At 45.3% G+C, this 18,828-nt stretch overlaps 1 protein-coding gene across 1 annotated transcript; it reads left to right on the top strand.

Annotated features, from left to right (window-relative positions):
• Positions 1 to 287: 287 nt before the first annotated feature.
• On the top strand, positions 288 to 4,049 carry Sowahb (sosondowah ankyrin repeat domain family member B). Its single transcript, XM_013020143.1, has one exon. The coding sequence runs from the start codon at positions 461 to 463 to the stop codon at positions 2,819 to 2,821; it is 2,361 nt and encodes a 786-aa protein (XP_012875597.1). The 5' UTR covers positions 288 to 460; the 3' UTR covers positions 2,822 to 4,049.
• The last annotated feature ends 14,779 nt before the right edge of the window (positions 4,050 to 18,828 follow it).

Genomic DNA, 18,828 nt, shown 5'->3' with positions numbered 1-18,828 from the left:
CCTCACCTAGCGCGCTTCCCCCGCCCCATGGCTGTGACCTGCCTGACTCATCAGGGATGGGTGGCGGGAGGTTGGGGACACCTCCGAGGGCGGAGGGACCGGAGTAGGCGGGCCAGGCCCTTCCCCTCCGGAGCCCGGGAGGAGGCGTTGCCAGGGCGCAGGTGAAACCGACTCCGACCTATCCTGGGAACTTTCGCCGTGGGGACTGGCTGCGAGAGGCCAGCGTCGCACCGGGGCGGCCTGGGACCCGCCCTCTCCCACCCAGGCTGCGCGCGAGGGGGCTCAGCCCCGGGGCCGCCCTCTGGGGACCCTCGGCCCTCCCGGCGCCTGGGCGGCTGATGGAGACGCGGGGTGCCGCGCTGGGTGCAGGTGACACCCGCGGGATCCAGGTTTCTGCTGGAGGCGGAGAGCGCTCCGAGGACCCGACGCAGGCAACTCGGGGGCCAGGGATCAGGCAGCGATGGCCCGAGAGCTGAGCCAGGAGGCACTGCTGGACTTCCTGTGCCAGGCTGGGGGTCGGGTGACCAACGCCACGTTGCTGAGCCACTTCAAGAGCTTTCTCCGAGACCCCCATGCGGACCCCAGCCAACACCAGCACCGCCGCGAGCTCTTCAAGGGCTTCGTGAACTCGGTCGCCGCAGTGCGCCAGGACCCCGACGGCACCAAGTTCGTGGTGCTCAAGAGGAGGTACCGGGACCTTTTGGGGGAGGAGGGACTGCAGAGCCCCCGTGAGCCTCGGGAGGCCGCCGTCCCTGGCGGGGGAGCGGCGTCCCCGCCGGGCGCGCGCCGCGGGGAGCCGCCACCGCCGCAGCCCCGCCGGCGGCGCCGCGAGAGGAAGCGAGAGGAGGAGCCAGCAGGTGCCGCAGCCCCGGCTCCGGACGCGGGTTGCAATGGTCTCCCCGCCAGCAGGGCCCGGGAGGCGGCCCGGGAAGAGCGCAGGCGGAAAGGCAGCCCCAGCCAGAGGTCACCCGCACCCGTGGCTCAGGCGATCGCGGCCCAGGTGGGCAGCAGGTGTGCGGCGGTCGAGACGCGGGGCAGCTGCTGTTGGGAATGCCAGCAGAACGGCCTGGGGCGGTTGCAGGGAGACCCAACGGCCCCAGCACTCCCGGACTCGGCCGTCACCGGGGAGGAGCCGGCGCGGGCTCCACCTGCCCGGGGGCAGCCGCAGCAAGACGCACCCACCGAGCGCGCACCGGTACCTGCAACACCCCGCTCAGAACCTGCCACCATCCAGGCTTCTGCGAGCCGGGCGTCGCCGCCTGCTTTCCCGCTGTGCCCGACTCCCTCCGGAGATCCGCCGGAGCTGATGCCTCCGGGCTCCCTGCACCATTCGACCCATCAGCTGCAGCAGCTTCGCACTCAAGAGTGGGTGGCCAGACATCCGCAAGTACCCGAGGCCCGGGAGCAAGTTCCTACCCGGGCCTGGTCGGTGCTGCCTGACAACTTCCTCCAGCTACCCTCGGGACCGGCCTTCTGGGTCTTGGAGACAACTAACACCGCGCTGTCCAAGTCTCCGCTTTCCTCTCACTCTCTCCATCCTGGGATTCCCGAAGGGTCTTCGGAATCGTGGTCCGGAAACCATCCACCGGAAGTCTTTCGTAGCATACGTTGTCAGTTGTCCCTCCAAGATCTCGATGACTTTGTGGACCAGGAGAGTCATGGCAGTGAGGAGAGCAGCAGTGGGCCCAAAGAGTCCCCTGGGGGTTCAGAGGAGGGGCTACCTGCTGCCCTGGGAACCCCAGATTGGGGAAAGCTCAGGAATCCCGTGGCAGGACTATCTGTGTCTCCAAAGGAAGGCAGTTCCAGCCAGAGCCCTCAGACGCTCAGGATCAGAGAGGATGGCCACACTTCTCAGCAGGCCCCTGTGGGGGCTAAGGGATACCCACAAGAGCCTTTGTCCTGGCCAGCTCCCAGGTTAAGGAGGTCCCTCAGAAGGAGCTATGGGGCAGGCAGAGCCAAATTGTCCTCCTCTGATGAGGAGTACCTCGATGACGGCTTGCTGAAAAGGAATCGGCGCCCACCGAGATCCAGGAAACCCTCTAAGGCAGGACTGATGCCTAGCCCACGGTTGGATGCAGCTTTGACGCACAGATTGTCAGATGTTAAGACTGTTGTGGCGGAGAGAGATCTGTCACACAGTACGTGGGTCTCCAGCAGGGATGGGCATGCAGCCCTGGTACCTCGAAGATCTGAACACAAGTCATCCCTGGTCCCTCTAGATGCCAGGGAGCATGAATGGATTGTGAAACTTGCCAGTGGCTCCTGGGTTCGGGTGTTGACTTTGTTCTGGGAGGATCCCCAGTTGGTTTTGCACAAAGATTTCTTGACCGGGTACACTGCCTTGCACTGGATAGCTAAACATGGCAACCTCAGGGCCCTGCAGAACTTGGTCTCCGGAGCACAGAAGGCAGGGATTGCACTTGATGCAAATGTGAGGTCTGGTTGTGGGTATACCCCACTACACCTAGCAGCTATTCATGGCCACCAGGGGGTCATCAAATTGCTAGTGCAGAGGTTAGCTTCTCGGGTGAACATCCGAGACAGCAGTGGGAAGAAGCCATGGCAGTATCTAACCAGTAATACCTCTGGGGAAATATGGCAGCTCCTCGGAGCTCCTCAGGGCAAGCCGATTTTCCCTGTATACCCCCTGGTCCGAAGCTCTTCCCCCACTAGGAAGGCCAAGAGCAGGGATGTATCTAGAAATGTCACCCGAAAAACTTCCCTGGCTGCACTACTCAAAAATCAGCACAGTAAATGGAAATTGGCCAGCCAGTATGAGAAGTTCCATGCTCCCCAGGAAAGAGAAGAGTACAGTGACTGATGGAGTTTCCTCTCCAACATGCAAGAACCACACCCCATCTTTGAATCACCAGTGAGAGCGTCTGGGAACTAGGTGCTGGGAGTTGTAAAGAGATAGGTCAGGTGAAATAGCCTTCCTGGATTTCAATCAGTCCCATGGACTTCAGCACAACTTTTGGAAGGTCATGTCCTTGGGTGGGTCAAAACTTAGTCAAGGGACAGAACAAAGCACTTCAAACCCCGGAGTGGCTCATCCCTCTCCAGTGACAGTGAAGAGCTGGCCAAAGCCAACCCCTGTGTTTCTCTACATCAGCAATTCCAGGTCTTTGCTAGAGAGGGAACAGATGTCCAATCTAAAGAAGCAATGCAAGAGATTCACAAAGCTCAGACAAGCTCCTCTCTGGCCCAGAGCTCTCTGGCTTCTCTCCATCTGGAGAATAAATCTTGGCTGGGAGTGGAAGGCACCAGGTTTGAAATCAGATGGCGTGCTTTCTTTCTCTTTATATGCTTTTTTTTGGCATTCACTAAAATAGAACCATTATTGGAGAGCAGAATTTGATTTAAAGAGATTCTTCAGCCTTGTGTATGAATCTCCTTCTGAATGTCACCTGCGGTGACTAGTGGGTGACCTGATTAGTGCCTCCAGTAGGTATCTTACGAGCAGAAAAGCAGTTTGGTAAGATCTGGTTGTGACCTCAACTCCACTCCCTAGAGAAATGATTGGCATTCAGGCCCTGCATTTTATTATCAACCCAACAGGAACTTTCCAAGTGCAAAAACAGTGTGGCTCATTTGCATGGTAACTGAAACCATCTTTCAGGGAAACTCCCTGAGGAACAAACAGAATTCTCACTAGTAGTTTTCAATAAGTTTGAATGGCCAACCTTGCTACTCATGAAAATAAAAGATTTCACTCTGGGGAAGCAGTAGTATTAAGAGGAGAATGTCTCTCCATCAGAACTCTTCTCAGCTGCTAAATATAGTTTTATTTGCACTAAACTTCTTGCCAATTAAGATTAAAAATTAGCCTGTAAGTACTGTGTGTTTAACAGGAAGTGTTCCTTTCAATTGCTTGGGAAGCGACGGATCACTCTGAATGCCTGAAACTAGAGTGACCAGTGCACAAACCACAGTAAATCACCAAGATTTCTGAATGTAAATTCTAACAGGACTGGAAAATTAAGTGTTCAAATTGAAATTGCTCATGTGTGTGTGTGTGTGTGTGTGTGTGTGTGTGTGTGTGTGTGTGTGATGTGTGTTCCTTCTGGTTATTTCCTTCCATTAAAAGATCAGAAGATCTTTATTATATTTTATTTGTGCTGATTAGTGTTGCTTCTTTACAAACTATGTCCCAGTGTCAAATATTTTGTAAATTTGTATTTTTTACTTTAAAATTTTGCTGAAATGAATCTCTCACACACATACACACCTCCTTCTCCTCTCCCTCCCTCCTTCTCTCCCCCTCTAGGAATTCAACACAGGGTCTTGGTGGGCAAATGCTCTACTACTGGGCTACACCGCTAGCCCCTATCTCTTTATAAACAACAGGATTGGGAGAGATGGAGAAGAAAGATCAATCAAGATGTTCTGTACTTATAACCTGATTTGTTCAATGGTAACCCCTTTGTACAGCTATTCAAAGATAACAAAAATACAATTTAAAAAACAAGTCTGTAGGCTTTCCCCACTCAAAAAAAATAAAATACAGGATGAACAATTGGCAAATTAAAGAGAGAGAGAGAATTCCAGATGAGAGCATAGTTAGTAGGGGCAAAGATTGCAAGATAAGCACATTTGTAAGCACCTCAGTAAATGTCAACTTCTTTTAAAAAGCTAATGAAGGTATTTTTCTTAAACTGGCTTTCTCACTTATCAACTTACCCAACAAATACTTCACAAGTGCTGTGGGATTTATGAGAATCTAACAATATTTGTTCTTTTTATTAAGTAGTTGTACAAAGGGCTTCCAGTTTCACAAGTCAGATTATGAGTACAATGCTTGTAGATCAATGTCACTCCAATTTTTTGATTGCTTTATACCTTGCCTTGCTTCCAGATTGTCTTTTAAATCTGTATTATATGAGATATAAGTTTGAAATACTAGAGAAGAGGAATAAAGAGGCCACCAGGAATAAGGATACACAGTATAATAGAATAGAAGGAAAAAAAATTCAGTGTCATAGTATAAAATTAAGTGACATGGAAGATTGACAGAGGCAGCAAGAAAGCAAGTAAGAGAAAGAGATAGAGAGCAAAAGAGAGAGAGGGAGGGAGGGAGGGAAGGATAGGAATAGGGAGGAAAGGAAAGTGAGAGCTCCAGAGCAAGCACCCTTAGGCTGGGAAATCTATGTGTGAATGATACTGGCCTTCCCATGAAACCAGATTTGTTAGTTCTACCACATTCTTGCTTTCTGCTTCAGAGTATGCTTTACACAGCCCTGGTGTTGGCCAATTGCTCCCCAGTTGGGACACAGTTCTAGGTCCCAGGTTGGTTCTCATCAGGATCCATTTCTCATTTCTTTTGGGCTTTGTCTACATGTCACACTGGACCAGATCTACATTCTTATAGGGCTGGCATGCTGTGTTGGGTCAGGGCCAGGCAGAAGACACTGTTCAGTGAGCAAAATAGATCTGAACCTGTTGTTCCTGTTGCAAAGGCCAGGCCAGTGGGGCTGCCTGTCTGATCTGGATCTGGAAATCTTAGGGCTACTCCATAACCAATGAGGCCCACATAGAAGCCACCGGAGCCTCCTTAGGTGCTTTGGTCGCACACTCGCAGTGTCTGACGTGGTGCTTAATTTCTTCTACTTAGAAACCATTTTTGGTTCTTTTTTTCTGGTAAACTTACTCATATTCTTCAAAGCACAGATCAAAGGCAAACTATAACTAGGATCCCAAGCTGCATACCACCAAGCCATTCATTCCAGCTACTTCACGTGCATTCCCAGAATTCTGTATGTACCTGACATTTAAATTTTCCACATTGCATTAAAGGAAATTGCATGTTTTAGCTTTTTTAAGATGTTGAACATCTCAAGATTAGAAAATAATAGTTTGAACTCTTCTAAATATAGCATTTTCCTCTATTCTTTTTCTTTTCTCCTCTGTATGCATGCATGCACTCACACATGCTCGTGTGCATGTTGAAACTTGAGCTCTAGGCTTCCCCCTTTAACTTGTCTTCCTCTCAGTCTACCACTTAGGACATACCTCCACTTCTGGCATGTTGCTGATTAACTGGAGATTAAGAGTCTCTCAGATTTATAACTGCTGGACTGACTTAGAACTGTGATCCTCAGGTCTCAACCACCCAAGTAGCTAGGATTACAGGCATGAGCCCAGCTTTTCTTCCTTTCTTTTTTAAGAGACAGGATCTCTCTATGTTGCTATGACTGATTCCAAACTCCTGGGCTCAGGTAAGCCTCCTAATTGAATTAGAACTCAAATAGGCCGTTGTTCCTGGCTAAGTTTTCTAGAGAGTCATCAAGCATCAAATCTGAAACAAAGACCTAATTTCCTGCTTCAGGAGTTCATTGACTGAATAATAACCAGGCAACTTGACAGTGGTGAATTCAAGCATCAAGGCTTGAGAAAGAGAGTGGCATGTATATTAGATGTTTTCTGTGTCCCAAACTATAGGCTTGTGAGGGAAACACAACATAAATCAAAACATCCTGTTCTGATGGAGTTCTGACTGAGGAAGTCAGAATGTGAAGAGGAGAGTTGGAAAGAATCTCTTAGGCGAGGAAGGACCATGAGAAAAGCTATGAGAAGTGTCTGAAGGTACTTAGTCACTTCCTGGGGTAGCAGTAAGGCTGTGTGGAAAGAGATGGAAATGCAAAGGTCATTTACCACCACATTGCATGTGTCAAATATATAGACATTGACTAAAAAGCCAGGGATTATGGAAGTTCCTCCCCCAAAAAATCTTTGATGTTTTCCTACTGTGTGTGTGTGTGTGTGTGTGTGTGTGTGTGTGTGTGTGTGTGTGTGTGTGTGTGTGTGTGTGTGTGTGTGTGTGTACCTACCAGTATTGATGCTTGAACCATGGCCAGGCCACTCTTCCATAGCTTTTTTTGCTCAAGGCTAGCACTTGGACGGCACCTCTAGGCATTTTGTGCTTTGCTTATTTTTCATTTAGTGTCTTGTGCTTTTTACCTGGGCTGGATTCAGGCTGCTTTATGCATCCTATGTCACTACTATTCCAAGCATGGGCCTATGCCCAGCTTCTTTGTTGAGATGAGGATCTCAATAACATTTTTATGCCCAGCTGGTCTTGAACCAAGATCCTCCTAAGTGGGATTTATAGGCATGAGCCACTCATCCGACTGTTTCTGTCTGTCTGTCTGTCTGCCTGCCTCTCTATTTTTCCCTCTCTCTCTCCCTGTAGTTGCATGTAGTATAAGTGTTCTTAGTTTTCTACCTCATTTGGTCCTAAATGATTATATGCCAAATATGTAATATCCAGAAACAGGATAAAGGAGAAGGGAGTATAAAACTATACCAAGGCCATCTAGTCAAGGTCAGATTGCTACATGGACACTAAACATTGCTAACACACACACACACACACACAATATTACCAATGTGTAGAAGCAAATAGGGACAAAGATAGAACAGTAGACTCGTCTTGCTTTGACCTGGAGCTATAAATTCTCCTCATAGAAGCTTTACCTCTGTTCCTAAGGGGCACCTGCCCTAAGTAGTATTTCATAACATCTAATTACCCTGCCTCCTTCTAGGCATTGAAGAAAGATCATAAGACAAGGCCTTGGATTATGTAAACAAGATCCCTAACACCTGTTGTTAAAAACTCAGGCGCACTGAGTTCCCAAAATACTTTCAACATGTAGGGGCCACACATTTCCTTCAGAAGCAGTGTCTCTACTGTGGATTATAGTTCACAAAGTTCTATCTCTCTCCCCTCCTCCTCCTCTTTCTCTCTCTCATGTGCTGGTACTAGAACTTAAGCTCAGGGAGTACTCCTTTAACTTTTTTGCTCAAAGCCATCACTGTACCATTTGAATCTCTTCACCTCTGGCTCTCTGATGGTTAACTGGAAATAACAGTCTTATGGCTTTCCTGACTAAACTGGCTTCAAACTTGGATCTCAGCCTCCTTAGTAGCTAGGATTATAGGCATGAGTCACCAACACCTGGCTCCAATTTTCTCTTCTCTTTATTCTTTTTTCTTGCTCTTTCTCTCCCTCCTTCCTTCTTTCCCTCCCTCCCTGACTCCCTCCTTCCTTTCTTCCTCCCTCCCTCCCTTCCTCCCTCCCTCCCTTCCTTCTTTCCTTCCTTCCTTCCTTCCTTCCTTCCTTCCTTCCTTCCTTCCTTCCTTCCTTCCTTCTTTTCTCTCTCTCCTTTTCTTTCCTTATCTCTCTCTCTCTGTCTCTCTGTCTGTCTGTCTGTCTCTCTCTCTCTCTCTTGTGGCAGTCCTGGGGCTTGATCTCAGGGCCTGAGCATTGTCCCTGAGTTTTGTTTTGTTTTTTTTCCCTCAAGATTAGTACTCTCCTACTTAAGCCACAGCTCCACTTTCAGGGTTTTGTTTTGTTTTTTAGTAATCAATTGCAGGTAAGAATCTCATGGACTTTCCTACCTGGGCTGGTTTGAACTACAATCCTCAGATCACAGCCTCCTGAGTAGTTAGGATTACAGGTGTGACCACTTGCTCCCAATTCTCATCTTTATTTTTATTCCATAATTGCAATTAAGAGGCTGATACTTATTTAGTATTTTATATTGGTATTTTATATTAGTATAAATACTAATACTTATTAGTATTTTAAATTATTTAATGTTTCAATTATGGGTGGCTCTGACATTCTACCTGTATGTCTACTGCATAGGTGATGAAAGCTGAACAGGTTGAGTTTATAGTCTTACCTCAGAGCTTTATTGTATTTATTTCAGCTGTCTCCTAGATTTGTAGAGCAGGTAGGTGGCTGGCTCCATGACTGCTGAAATTCCTCAGGAAAAGCCCAAGTTTGATTGAGGAGGGAATATGGTTAACTCTGTGGACACAGGGCAAAGACAGATCATCCACAGCAGAAGTGTCACCTCAGAAGGACCCTACTGCCTTATATGTGTGCTATCTACAATCCCCGGTCTCTTGGGTCCAGAGATCATCTGCTAACAGCCTTGCCCTGGCCGCCTGGAAGAGTACAGGTGTGTAGAATCACCTGGTTCTCCTGGAGCTCTGGATGCAGGCTGACTCTTGGTCTGATGACTCTTCCTTCTCCAACACTGTGGTGTTATAGGTCTTTATGTGCTATTTTCTCACATGCTGAACACTTATGTCTTTTATTCATTCTCTGAGTTGAAAAACAGCAAGTTGTATCCTTTAAAATTTAAAGCCACAGCATGAGGTCTTTGCTGTGATATCCATTGGACTTGAAGTTCAAGGCTATCTGTTCCCAAAAGGAAATGGACCATGTTCTCAGAGAGTGACAAATGGAAGGGAAGGTAATTTTTGTGTTTCAAAATGAAGCCCAGGACCCTTAAGCCCTTTGTACCATCATTTTTCATTGTATTTAGAGGCATAAAGTGAGTCAGTAAACTGGGCATGGAGACTCATGCCTGTAATCTTAGCTACTCATCATGGTTCAAAGCCAGCCTGGGCAGGAAAGTTGGTGAAACTCGTATCTCCAATAAACTACCAACAATAAAAAAATAAAAAGCTGAAAGTGGAGCTGTGGCTCAAGTGGTAGAGTGCTTGAACAAAAGAAGCTCAGGGACAGTGCCCAGACCCTGAGCTCATGCCCAAGGAAGAACCAGAACACACAAATACAAAACAAAACAGCCCATTAGTCAGTAAACTGGGAGCTGGGCGCTTACACCTGTAATCCTAGCTACTCAGGAAACTGAGGTCTGAGGACTGAGGTTCAAAACTAGCCCTCACAGAAAAATCCATGAGACTCTTATCTCCAATTAACCACCAAAAATCTGGAAGTGGAACTGTGGCTTAAAATATAGAGTGTCAGCTTTGAGTGAAAAAGCTAAGGGACAGTGGACATGTCCTGAAGTTCAGGCCCCATCACCAGCACAAAATCAAAATAAGACAACAACAACAAAGCTAGTCAGTTGACAAGATTTTGTATTTTATTTTTATTTTATTATTTTTTTGGGGGGGGAATCCGGTCATGGTTCTGAACTCTGGGCCTGAGCGCTGTCCCTCAGCTCTTCAGCTCAAGGCTAGCGCTCTACCATTTGAGCCACAGTGCCACTTCTGGCCTTTTTCTTTTTGCTTATGTGGTGCTGAGGAATCGAACCCAGGGCCTCGTGCATGCAAGGCAAGCACTCTACCGCTGAGCCACCTTCCCAGCCCAGATGTTGTGTTTTATATATGGGGGAGCCTCACACGTCCTAGCTAAATCCTGTCCCACTTGAGCCATTTGTTTACTTATTTGTTTAATTATGTATTTAGATATATGGCCTTCCCATATTGCCCAGACTAATCTTGAATTTGTGCTCTCAAAGTGGTTTTGCTGACTTCAGTCTCAACTTGGACTACAAGTATATATCACCAAGACCAACTTTACATGTTTTTAGGTTTTAAAGACTTTAACAGTGATAAAGAATAGTACATGCTTATTATAATGAAAGGTCTACAAAATATAAAGGAGCAGAAAGTATCTGCCCCTAATTTCTCAATTTAGCTCAAGCTAGTCATGATAAACTTTGGGGAGTACCTATCCATTATTTATAACAAAAATAAAACCATACTTTATGTTGTTAATTGCCAACCCATCTTATTATTTACTATGTTAATTTCATCTTCCATAAGAGCTGGATATTATATGTTGAGCCAGATACAAGAAGTCTGTCTTCAGACTATGGCAAGTAGAGAGGGTGAGCAATTTGTAGACGATGCTATGACCTTATGCCACTTGCTTTGTCTTCTAGGGGCTACATAAGAAATGTGTGTGTGTGTGTGTGTGTGTGTGTACACATTTATGCACATGCAGGACTCCATTACTAGGGCTTGAACTAGGCCTGGACATGCTCCCTTTCCTATTTTCAACCAAGGTTGGTGTTTTACTACTTGAGACAGCTCTACTTCAACCTTTTTGCTAGCTAGAGATAATGGACTTTTCTATTTGGGGTGGGGAGTCTTGTTCCAAATTATGATCCTCCGATCTCAGACTCCTGAGTAGCCAGGATTCCAGATATGAGCCACTAATGCCTTGCTTTCGTTATTTTGGGGATAAGGTCACCAATTTATGCCTGGTTGGGCCTAGACCACAGTTCTCTTATTTATGCTTCCCATTTAGCTGCCATGGCCCAGAACTCACCAGCATGCCCAGCTAGAGACTGAGGTAGGGTCTTGCCTGAGTTGGCCTTGATCATCCTAATCTCCTTCTCCTATGGGGCTGGATTACAGGCCTGAGCCACCCAGTTCTGCCTCTTTTCTTTTGTTTTAAACAGCTTCTTTGCCAATGAGCATGTGACTGTACAAGAAGGAGACTCTTCCTCTAGAAGATTGTTTACCTGCACCCACCAGGACAGGAAGATGAGGAAACTCCCTCCGGGAGCCACCCACCCACCCATCCCCTACAACCTTTCTGTTTGCCTCTGGGGCCATGATATCATTGAACAGGTGTGCGTCAGATGGGCCTGATCAACATTCACTCTGCTAGATTTCAACTCTAAATGGTGAGATCTACCAGTATCACTGGGCAGGCTTTCCATCATTCAACTTAAGGATATGAAAGGGGATATAGAAATCTAATGAGTGTGTATACACATATATATTTCCTGATCATATACTCTGTGGGTGGGGTAGGGGGGGTGTGCGCGCGTGCATGCGCCCCAATCCTGGGGTTTAGTGTCTGGGCACTGTCCCTGGGTTGTTTCTGTTTAAGGCTAGCACTCTACCACTTGAGCCACAGCTCTTTTTTGGCGGTTAATTGGAGATAAGGATCTCATGGACTTTCCTGCCAAGGCTAGCTTTGAACCGTGATTCTCAGATGTCAGTCTCCTGAGTAGCTAGTATTATAGGTGAGAGCCAACTTAAAGTATGGTCTGAAGGGGCTGGGAAAGTAGCTCAGTGGTAGAGTGCTTGCCTTGCATGCATGAGGCCCTGGGTTCAATTCCTCAGCACCATATAAGCAAAAAGAAAAAAGCCGGAAGTGGCACTGTGGCTCAAGTGGTAGAGCGCTAGCCTTGAGCTGAAGAGCTGAGGGACAGTACCCAGGCCCAGAGTTCAGGCCCCATGCACGGACCCCCCCAAAAAAGTATGGTCTGAAGTTCAAGATTGATGCTAGAGTTTTTCAGTACATTCAAACAGTTCAAACATATAAAAGATATAACCTAATAATAAATAGGAACTAATCATTCCATGCCCCTAAATCCCCTTTCAACTTCTAGTTGCATAGTTCTAGCATGTTGTATTTGATTTTACTTTGTGTTATTTTTTACCTCATACCTCATTTATTCAAACAAATTTCCTTCTTCACAACTGTTTGTTTATAGATTGGTTGAAGTGATAGGGATCAAACAGATTATTTACATTTTTAATAGCCAGAAGAAAACTACCATATAATATATTGGGTTTTTTTTGGTCGTGGGGCTTGAACTCTGGTCCTGGGCGCTGTCCCTCAGCTCTTCAGCTCAAGGCCAACGGTCTACCACTTGAGCTACAGCGCCACTTCTGGTTTTCTGGTGGTTTATTGGAGATAAGAGTCTCATGGTCTTTCCTGCCCGGGCTGGCTTTGAACAGCGATCCTCAGATCTCAGCCTCCTGAGTAGCTAGGATTACAGGCGTGAGCCACCAGTGCCCGGCAACATAATATATTGTATGTAGCAGTTTGCCTAGTGAGTCTCTTACCTCTTTTTCTTTTTCTTTTTTTTTTGTTGTTGTTGTGGGGCTTGAAGTCAGAGTTTGTGCACTGTCCCAGAGCACCTTTGCTCAAGGCTAGCACTCTACCACTCTGAACCACAATGTCACAGTACCACTTCTGGTTTTCTGGTGGTTAACTGGAGTAAGAGTCTCATAGGGATTTTTCAGCCTGGGCTGGCTTCAAAACATGGTCCTCAGATCTCACTTTCCTGAGTAGCTAGGATTACAGGCATGAGCCACTGGCAGTAGGACTAACATTTTTATTAAGAAACATTAGTTTTACAAAGGGGATTTCATTGTGACCTTCCCATACCCACCAACTTCACCCCCACCATTCCTCTCCCTCATTCCCTATCCTTTTGGAATTTTAGGTTTTATCTCATTAATACTGATATAAATAAATATGTTGGTAAAAATAATGATGAAGTTCTTTTTATTCTTGGCTGTTTTTTCCCCAGGTACAATCATATAGTTGTTATTTCTCAATATGAATTGGATCATGTGAATGTCCCTAGCACAGGTGTCTCCGGAAAGTCCTGCAATCAAACAGTGAGTCTTACAACTTTAATTTCCTCTCTCTGTCTCTGTCTCTTTTTCTCTCGTGTGTGTGTGTGTGTGTGTGTGTGTGTGTGTGTGTCTGTGTCTGTGTCTGTGTCTGTGTCTGTGTCTGTGTGTCTGTGTTTTTTAGGACTTGAATTCAGGTCTTCTTGCTCTTGCTCAGCTCCTTTGCACATGATTGGTACTCTACCACATGAGCCACACTTCCAGCCTGGAGGTGATTGCTGGGTAATTGGAAATGGAGTCTCACAGACTTTTCTGCCCAGGCTAGATTTGAACCTAGATCCTCCAAATTTTAGACTTTTGAGTAGCTAGGATTACAGGTGTGAACCCCAAGTACCAGTCCCAATTTTTTTTTAAATTGGGCAACATTTACATTGAATTACACTTTTTTCTTTCTTTCTAGCAAAACTGTCTTTCATGACTGACAGACATGTAAATTTGTATTATTAAAATGAAACAAGTAAGATATTCTTGGCATATTCATCTAAATATTCTTTTATTATCTGAACGCAAAAGGCTGAACTGGATTGGATCTTTGGAGATAGGTAATCAAAGGAGTATGCAGAGGCAGTGAGGATCTGGGAGTTCAGGTGGACTGGAAGGAAAGGAGGTCAGGGTAGAGTAGAGGTGTTAAGGCTGACACTTCAGAATTGTTGGTTCAGAAGTGAGGGGATGGATGGGTTGGAAGGGATGGGTTGAGAATGTTGAAAGAAATGACCTTGATCAAGTTACATGGTATTCATATACTGCTTCATAAAAAGGTAACTCCTTTGTACAAGATAATAACCATGAAAATAATTGTTGACTCAGAATCCAGATTAATGGAGTAATTTAATGGACTAAAAATTGTATCAAATCAATGGGCAGAGCTAGGACAGTTTGAGCACCAAAGTAGTATTGGATTATAACCCAAAGCATAAAATAGATACAAATATGCTATTATTTAATCACTATAAATCGCTAGTTGAGTAAATTTAAAGCAGAAAGGCAAATATCTTAGAGAATTTCAAATAAACTACAAACTATGTAGACAGACACTTCACTACAAACTATGTAGACAGACAGTACTGGGGCTTATATTCAGGGCCTCACAATCTAGCTCAGCTTGCTCACTGGGCTGGTGCTTTACCACTTGAGCTATACCTCTAGACTAGCTTTTGCTTGCTAATTGGAAACAGTCTCAAGGACTTTTCTGCTCAGGCTGGCTTTAAGCCATGGTTCTCCCCGTCTCAGCCTCCTAGGTAGATGGTGAGCACCAGCACCTTGTCAGATAATTCACCTGAAGTTAGAGAATGATTCCTCGAGTCCTTTCTCCAAAAGTGTGAGCTACCCAGAGGGACTGCCTTTGTAAGCAGTATGAAGAGTGGGAAAGAGGAAATTTCCAGTAGAGAAGTTAGATGACACTTCCTTAGTTATACCATCCCTGTCAGTATCAACAGACAGGAGTCAAGTTGTCAATATCTAGACATGATGTCATGAGAATGGCACTTACTGCTGCAGTCTCCTGTCCCAACACACATAATCAGGAGTGTGATCTTGAAGAAAACATTCCCCAAATTCCAATACAGAGGTACTCCACAATCTACTTGCTCAAAACTTGTTTTGTTTGAAAATAAGGAAATGAAAGGCAGAGTCAAGAGGAACCTTAGGAGACAGAAGAGCTACAGGTAATATCCTGGTGGGGTCTTGACAGAGGAAAAGGACATTAGGAATTCTGGCTGGGAACGATAGCTCATACCTATAATCTTAGCTACTCAGGAAGCTAAAATCTGGAGGATCAAAGTTCAAAGCCAGCCAAGGCAGGAAATTTCATGAGCCTGTCTCCAAAATAACCAGCAAAAATCTGGCCTGGATGCATGGCTCACGTGATGGAGTGTCAAATGTGAGCAAGCAAGATGAGCACATTTGAGACCCTAAGTTCAAACCCCAGTTTTTTGGGGGGGGAAATCAGAGTAAGCTATGGCTTTGGTTGACAGGAAGGTGTCAATATTGGTTCATTAGTTATAGGTAAGGGGTGCAGTAATATAAGATATAATCATATGAGAGGGTTGGTATCTGAATGCTATGTGCTATCTGCTCAATTTTCCTGTAAATCTAAAACACTTCTGTAAAAGTATTAATAAAGTAGACAGGAAGGACAATACACAGCTGGTATGGTAGGTCTTAACATCTGAGTATCAGAGTAAAATGTAAGCAGAAGGACTTGTTCAGGTCTGCAAACCTGGAAGTTATTTCACACTAGAAATAAAAGTGATCAATTATCCATTTCTAGAACTTCTTCTAATCTAAATATCAACACATACCTGGGCGCTGGTGGCTCATACCTGTAATCCTAGCTACTCAGGAGGCCGAGATTTGACAATCACAGTTTGAAGCCAGCCTGGGCAGAAAAGTCTATGAGGCTCTTATCTCCAGTTAACCATCAAAAAGCCAAAGTGTAGCTGTGGTTTATGTGGTAGAGTGGTAGCCTTGAGCAAAAAAGACAAGGGATAGTGCCTAGGTCTTGATGTCAAGCCCCAGTGCTGGCATTAAAAAATAAATAATAATAATAATAACAAATGCCAGATGCTGGTGGCTCATGCCTGTAATCCTAGGTACTCAGGAGGTTGAGATCTGAAGATTGAGGTTCAAAGCCAGCTTGGCAGGAAAGTCTGTGAGACTCTTATCTCCAATTTACCCCCAGAAAACCAGAAGTGGCACTGTGGCTCAAGTGGTAGAGCCCTAGCGTTGAGCTGAAGAGCTCAGGGACAGCGCCCAGGCCCCAGAGTTCAAGCCCCACAACCAACAAATAAAACAAAACAAAACTTAAAAACCCACACAGTCGATACTTGTTTAATCTAAAAAGACAGTATTAGTAAATAGATTTAATCCCAGCTAATGAGAATGTCACATGGCCTGTTACTAGGCAGAAGCTGGGCTCCTGGTAAATGGACAGGGGATCGGAGTTTTAAAAAAATGGTGTAAATGCCATCCAACTGGCATATCTAGGCAGCCACTGCAGTTTTGAAAGGGTACATTGAGCCTGTCCCCTCTGGTAGGCTTCACTTTTTCTAGAATCTCTTGCTCATGGCCTCCTTCCTTAACCTCTCCTCCTGCCCTTCTCGTCAATTTGCTAGAGGTGCCCTCTGGTGCAGGGATCCTCACTAATTCCCATAGAGTGAAAAACTTAAAAGGGAAAGGAAGTAGGAGGAAGAAAGGAAAGGAGAGAAGGAAGGCAGGAAGTTATTGTAAAGTCTAACAACCAGAGTTCAGAAGTTCAGGAGACCACTGAAGTATTTTGTGCATGCGTGTGTGTTGGGGTTTGAACTCACACCTTGTAATTGGTGCTTTACCACATGGACACACCTCCATTTCTAAAGCTTTTACAGGTTCCATTCTCGGATCTCAGCTTCCTGAGTAGCTAGGATCAGTGTCTGCTTAATTTTTTTTTTTTTAATTGGTCATGGAGCCTGAACTCTGGGCCTAGGCACTGTTCCTCAGCTCTTCAGCTCAAGGCTAGTGCTCTACCACTCCAGCCATAGTGCCACTTCCAGCTTTTTCTGCTTATGTGGTGCTGAGGAATCAAACCCAGGGTCTCATGCATGCAAGGCAAGCGCTCTACTACTGAGCCACCTTCCCCGCTCATCCAGTTAATTCTTTTTTTTGTTTTTTAACTTAGATTCTAGAGAATTCTTTGTATTTTAAACAGATGCCTGATAGACAAGTAAGATCTCAGGATTATCTGCAAATGAAATGAGTAAATCCTCTTAGAGTTTGGTGTTAACATGCCCCCTTGATTTCCTATTTTTCTAGAGAGATTCCAGCAGCAGTCAGACCTGTGTTTGGCAGGTATAGGGCAGCAAGCTCAGACACAGGGTGCAGGATGCCCCTAGGGTATCTTTGAGAGATGGATCCCTGCCATCCGATGGCAATCTACAAATTTAAAAATGATAAAAATTACCATCAAAGTGCCAAGGAGACATTATCATATCCTATCTAAAGCCCAAATCCAAACAGCGACAGATTATCCAAGATTATCTTGAAGTTAGAACATCTGCAATAGTTTTCAGCTTGCGTTCCATTAGCAGACTCCCCAAAGTCATCAGGTTAGAAATGATAAAGCTGATGGTTCACTTCTTGTCTTACTGTCCCAGATAACAAGACATAAAATACTCATTCACACCAAACACATAAGCATTTTCTCACTACATACTTTCTAGTTTCCATTTTTTGGATGCACAATCTAAGGAATGTACAGTACTTTGTAAAGGAAGTTTGGTGAATGGTGCAGGATTTCACGCCACAGCAGAGCTCATTAGAATAGCCACCTCTGATATCGGAGGTTGATGGAAAACATATTTTCTCATGTGTGGTCTATGGCTTAGCTGTAGTGTGCTTTGTAGATCAAAAAATGGCTCACGCCTGTAATCCTAGCTACTCAGGAGGCTGAGATCTGAGGATCTCGGTTCAAAGCCAGCCCGGGCAGGAGAGGCCATGAGACTCCTATCTCCAATAAAACCACCAGAAAACTGGAAGTGGCGCTGTAGCTCAAGTGGTAGAGGGCTCGCCTTGAGCTGAAGAGCTGAGGGACAGCGCCCAGGCCCAGAGTTCAAGCCCCACGGCTGACCAAAAAAAAAAAAAAAAAAAAATGGCAAGTGACTGAATTGCATCCCCAATTTAAAGAGTCTGATTCTGCAGCAGAATTGAGAACCTCATCCACCCAGCGGCTCTGCTCACACAAGTCTAAGGAGGGACATCTGCTCTGCATCCCCTGTGGATTGTGTAGTGGAGGATAATAATGCCAGTATAGTGTAAGTTTTAGAGAGACTTTAGTTTTTTTTTCAGTTAATTTTGGACTACACATTTTCTGATTTACTGATGGCTCTATGACATCTCTTAAAGCATTATCAACCTTTGTTTCATGGTTTGAATGTGAAATTTCTACACAAAACCTTCATTAGAGACAGACATCCATTTTAGTCACATAGGCCTTTAAAAAGTTCCATGTTATTTAGCCAGCTCATGCCTATAACCTTAGCTACTCGGAAGCAGAGATCTGAAGGATCTTGTTTAGAGGCCAGTTTGAGTGGAGTAGGGGTGGGGAATCCATGGGACTCCATCTCCAAAAATAGCCAGCTAGGCTGGAGGTGTGACTCAAATTGTGAGCAAGTAAGCTAAGCAAGTGCAAGGCCCTGAGTTCAAATCCCATCTGGTACAAAGTTTCATGTTGTTTCAATGTATATTGTGCTTTTCAAATTTGAAAGGTAATAAAAGCATACTTAAATTTAGAAAATGGGGAAAAAGAAAAATCTATGCATTGTCTCACCACATACCATTATTAGCATTTTTATGTATTTCTTACCATAGCTTGCTGACATCTGCCACCCCTTTTAAAATATTGGCAATCACAGTACATTGTTTTTATTGCATTCATCCAATGATTTTGTTTGAAATAGTCTTGCTAGGTATCCCAGGCTGGCCTGGAACTCAGGATCCTGACTCTGCCTCTGCCTCCTAGATTCTGGGATTACAGTTGTACACCACCATGTCTGGTTTAGTAGAAGCTTTTGTTGCTTTGACTAGAATATATACAGTCACTGCTCATTCTCAAAGCATTTGCCTCGGATGCCAGGCACTGTGCTGGAGAAT

The sequence above is a fragment of the Dipodomys ordii genome, unplaced genomic scaffold (assembly GCF_000151885.1).
Source record: "Dipodomys ordii isolate 6190 unplaced genomic scaffold, Dord_2.0 Scaffold49, whole genome shotgun sequence".
Classification (NCBI taxonomy): Eukaryota; Metazoa; Chordata; class Mammalia; order Rodentia; family Heteromyidae; genus Dipodomys; species Dipodomys ordii.
The sequence above is the reverse complement of the archived record's forward strand: the minus strand, read 5'-3'. Positions and strand labels throughout refer to the sequence as shown.

Coding starts and splice junctions, on each gene's coding strand:
- Sowahb (XM_013020143.1), top strand. CDS start 461: ATGGCCCGAGAGCTGAGCCAGGAGGCACTGCTGGACTTCCTGTGCCAG.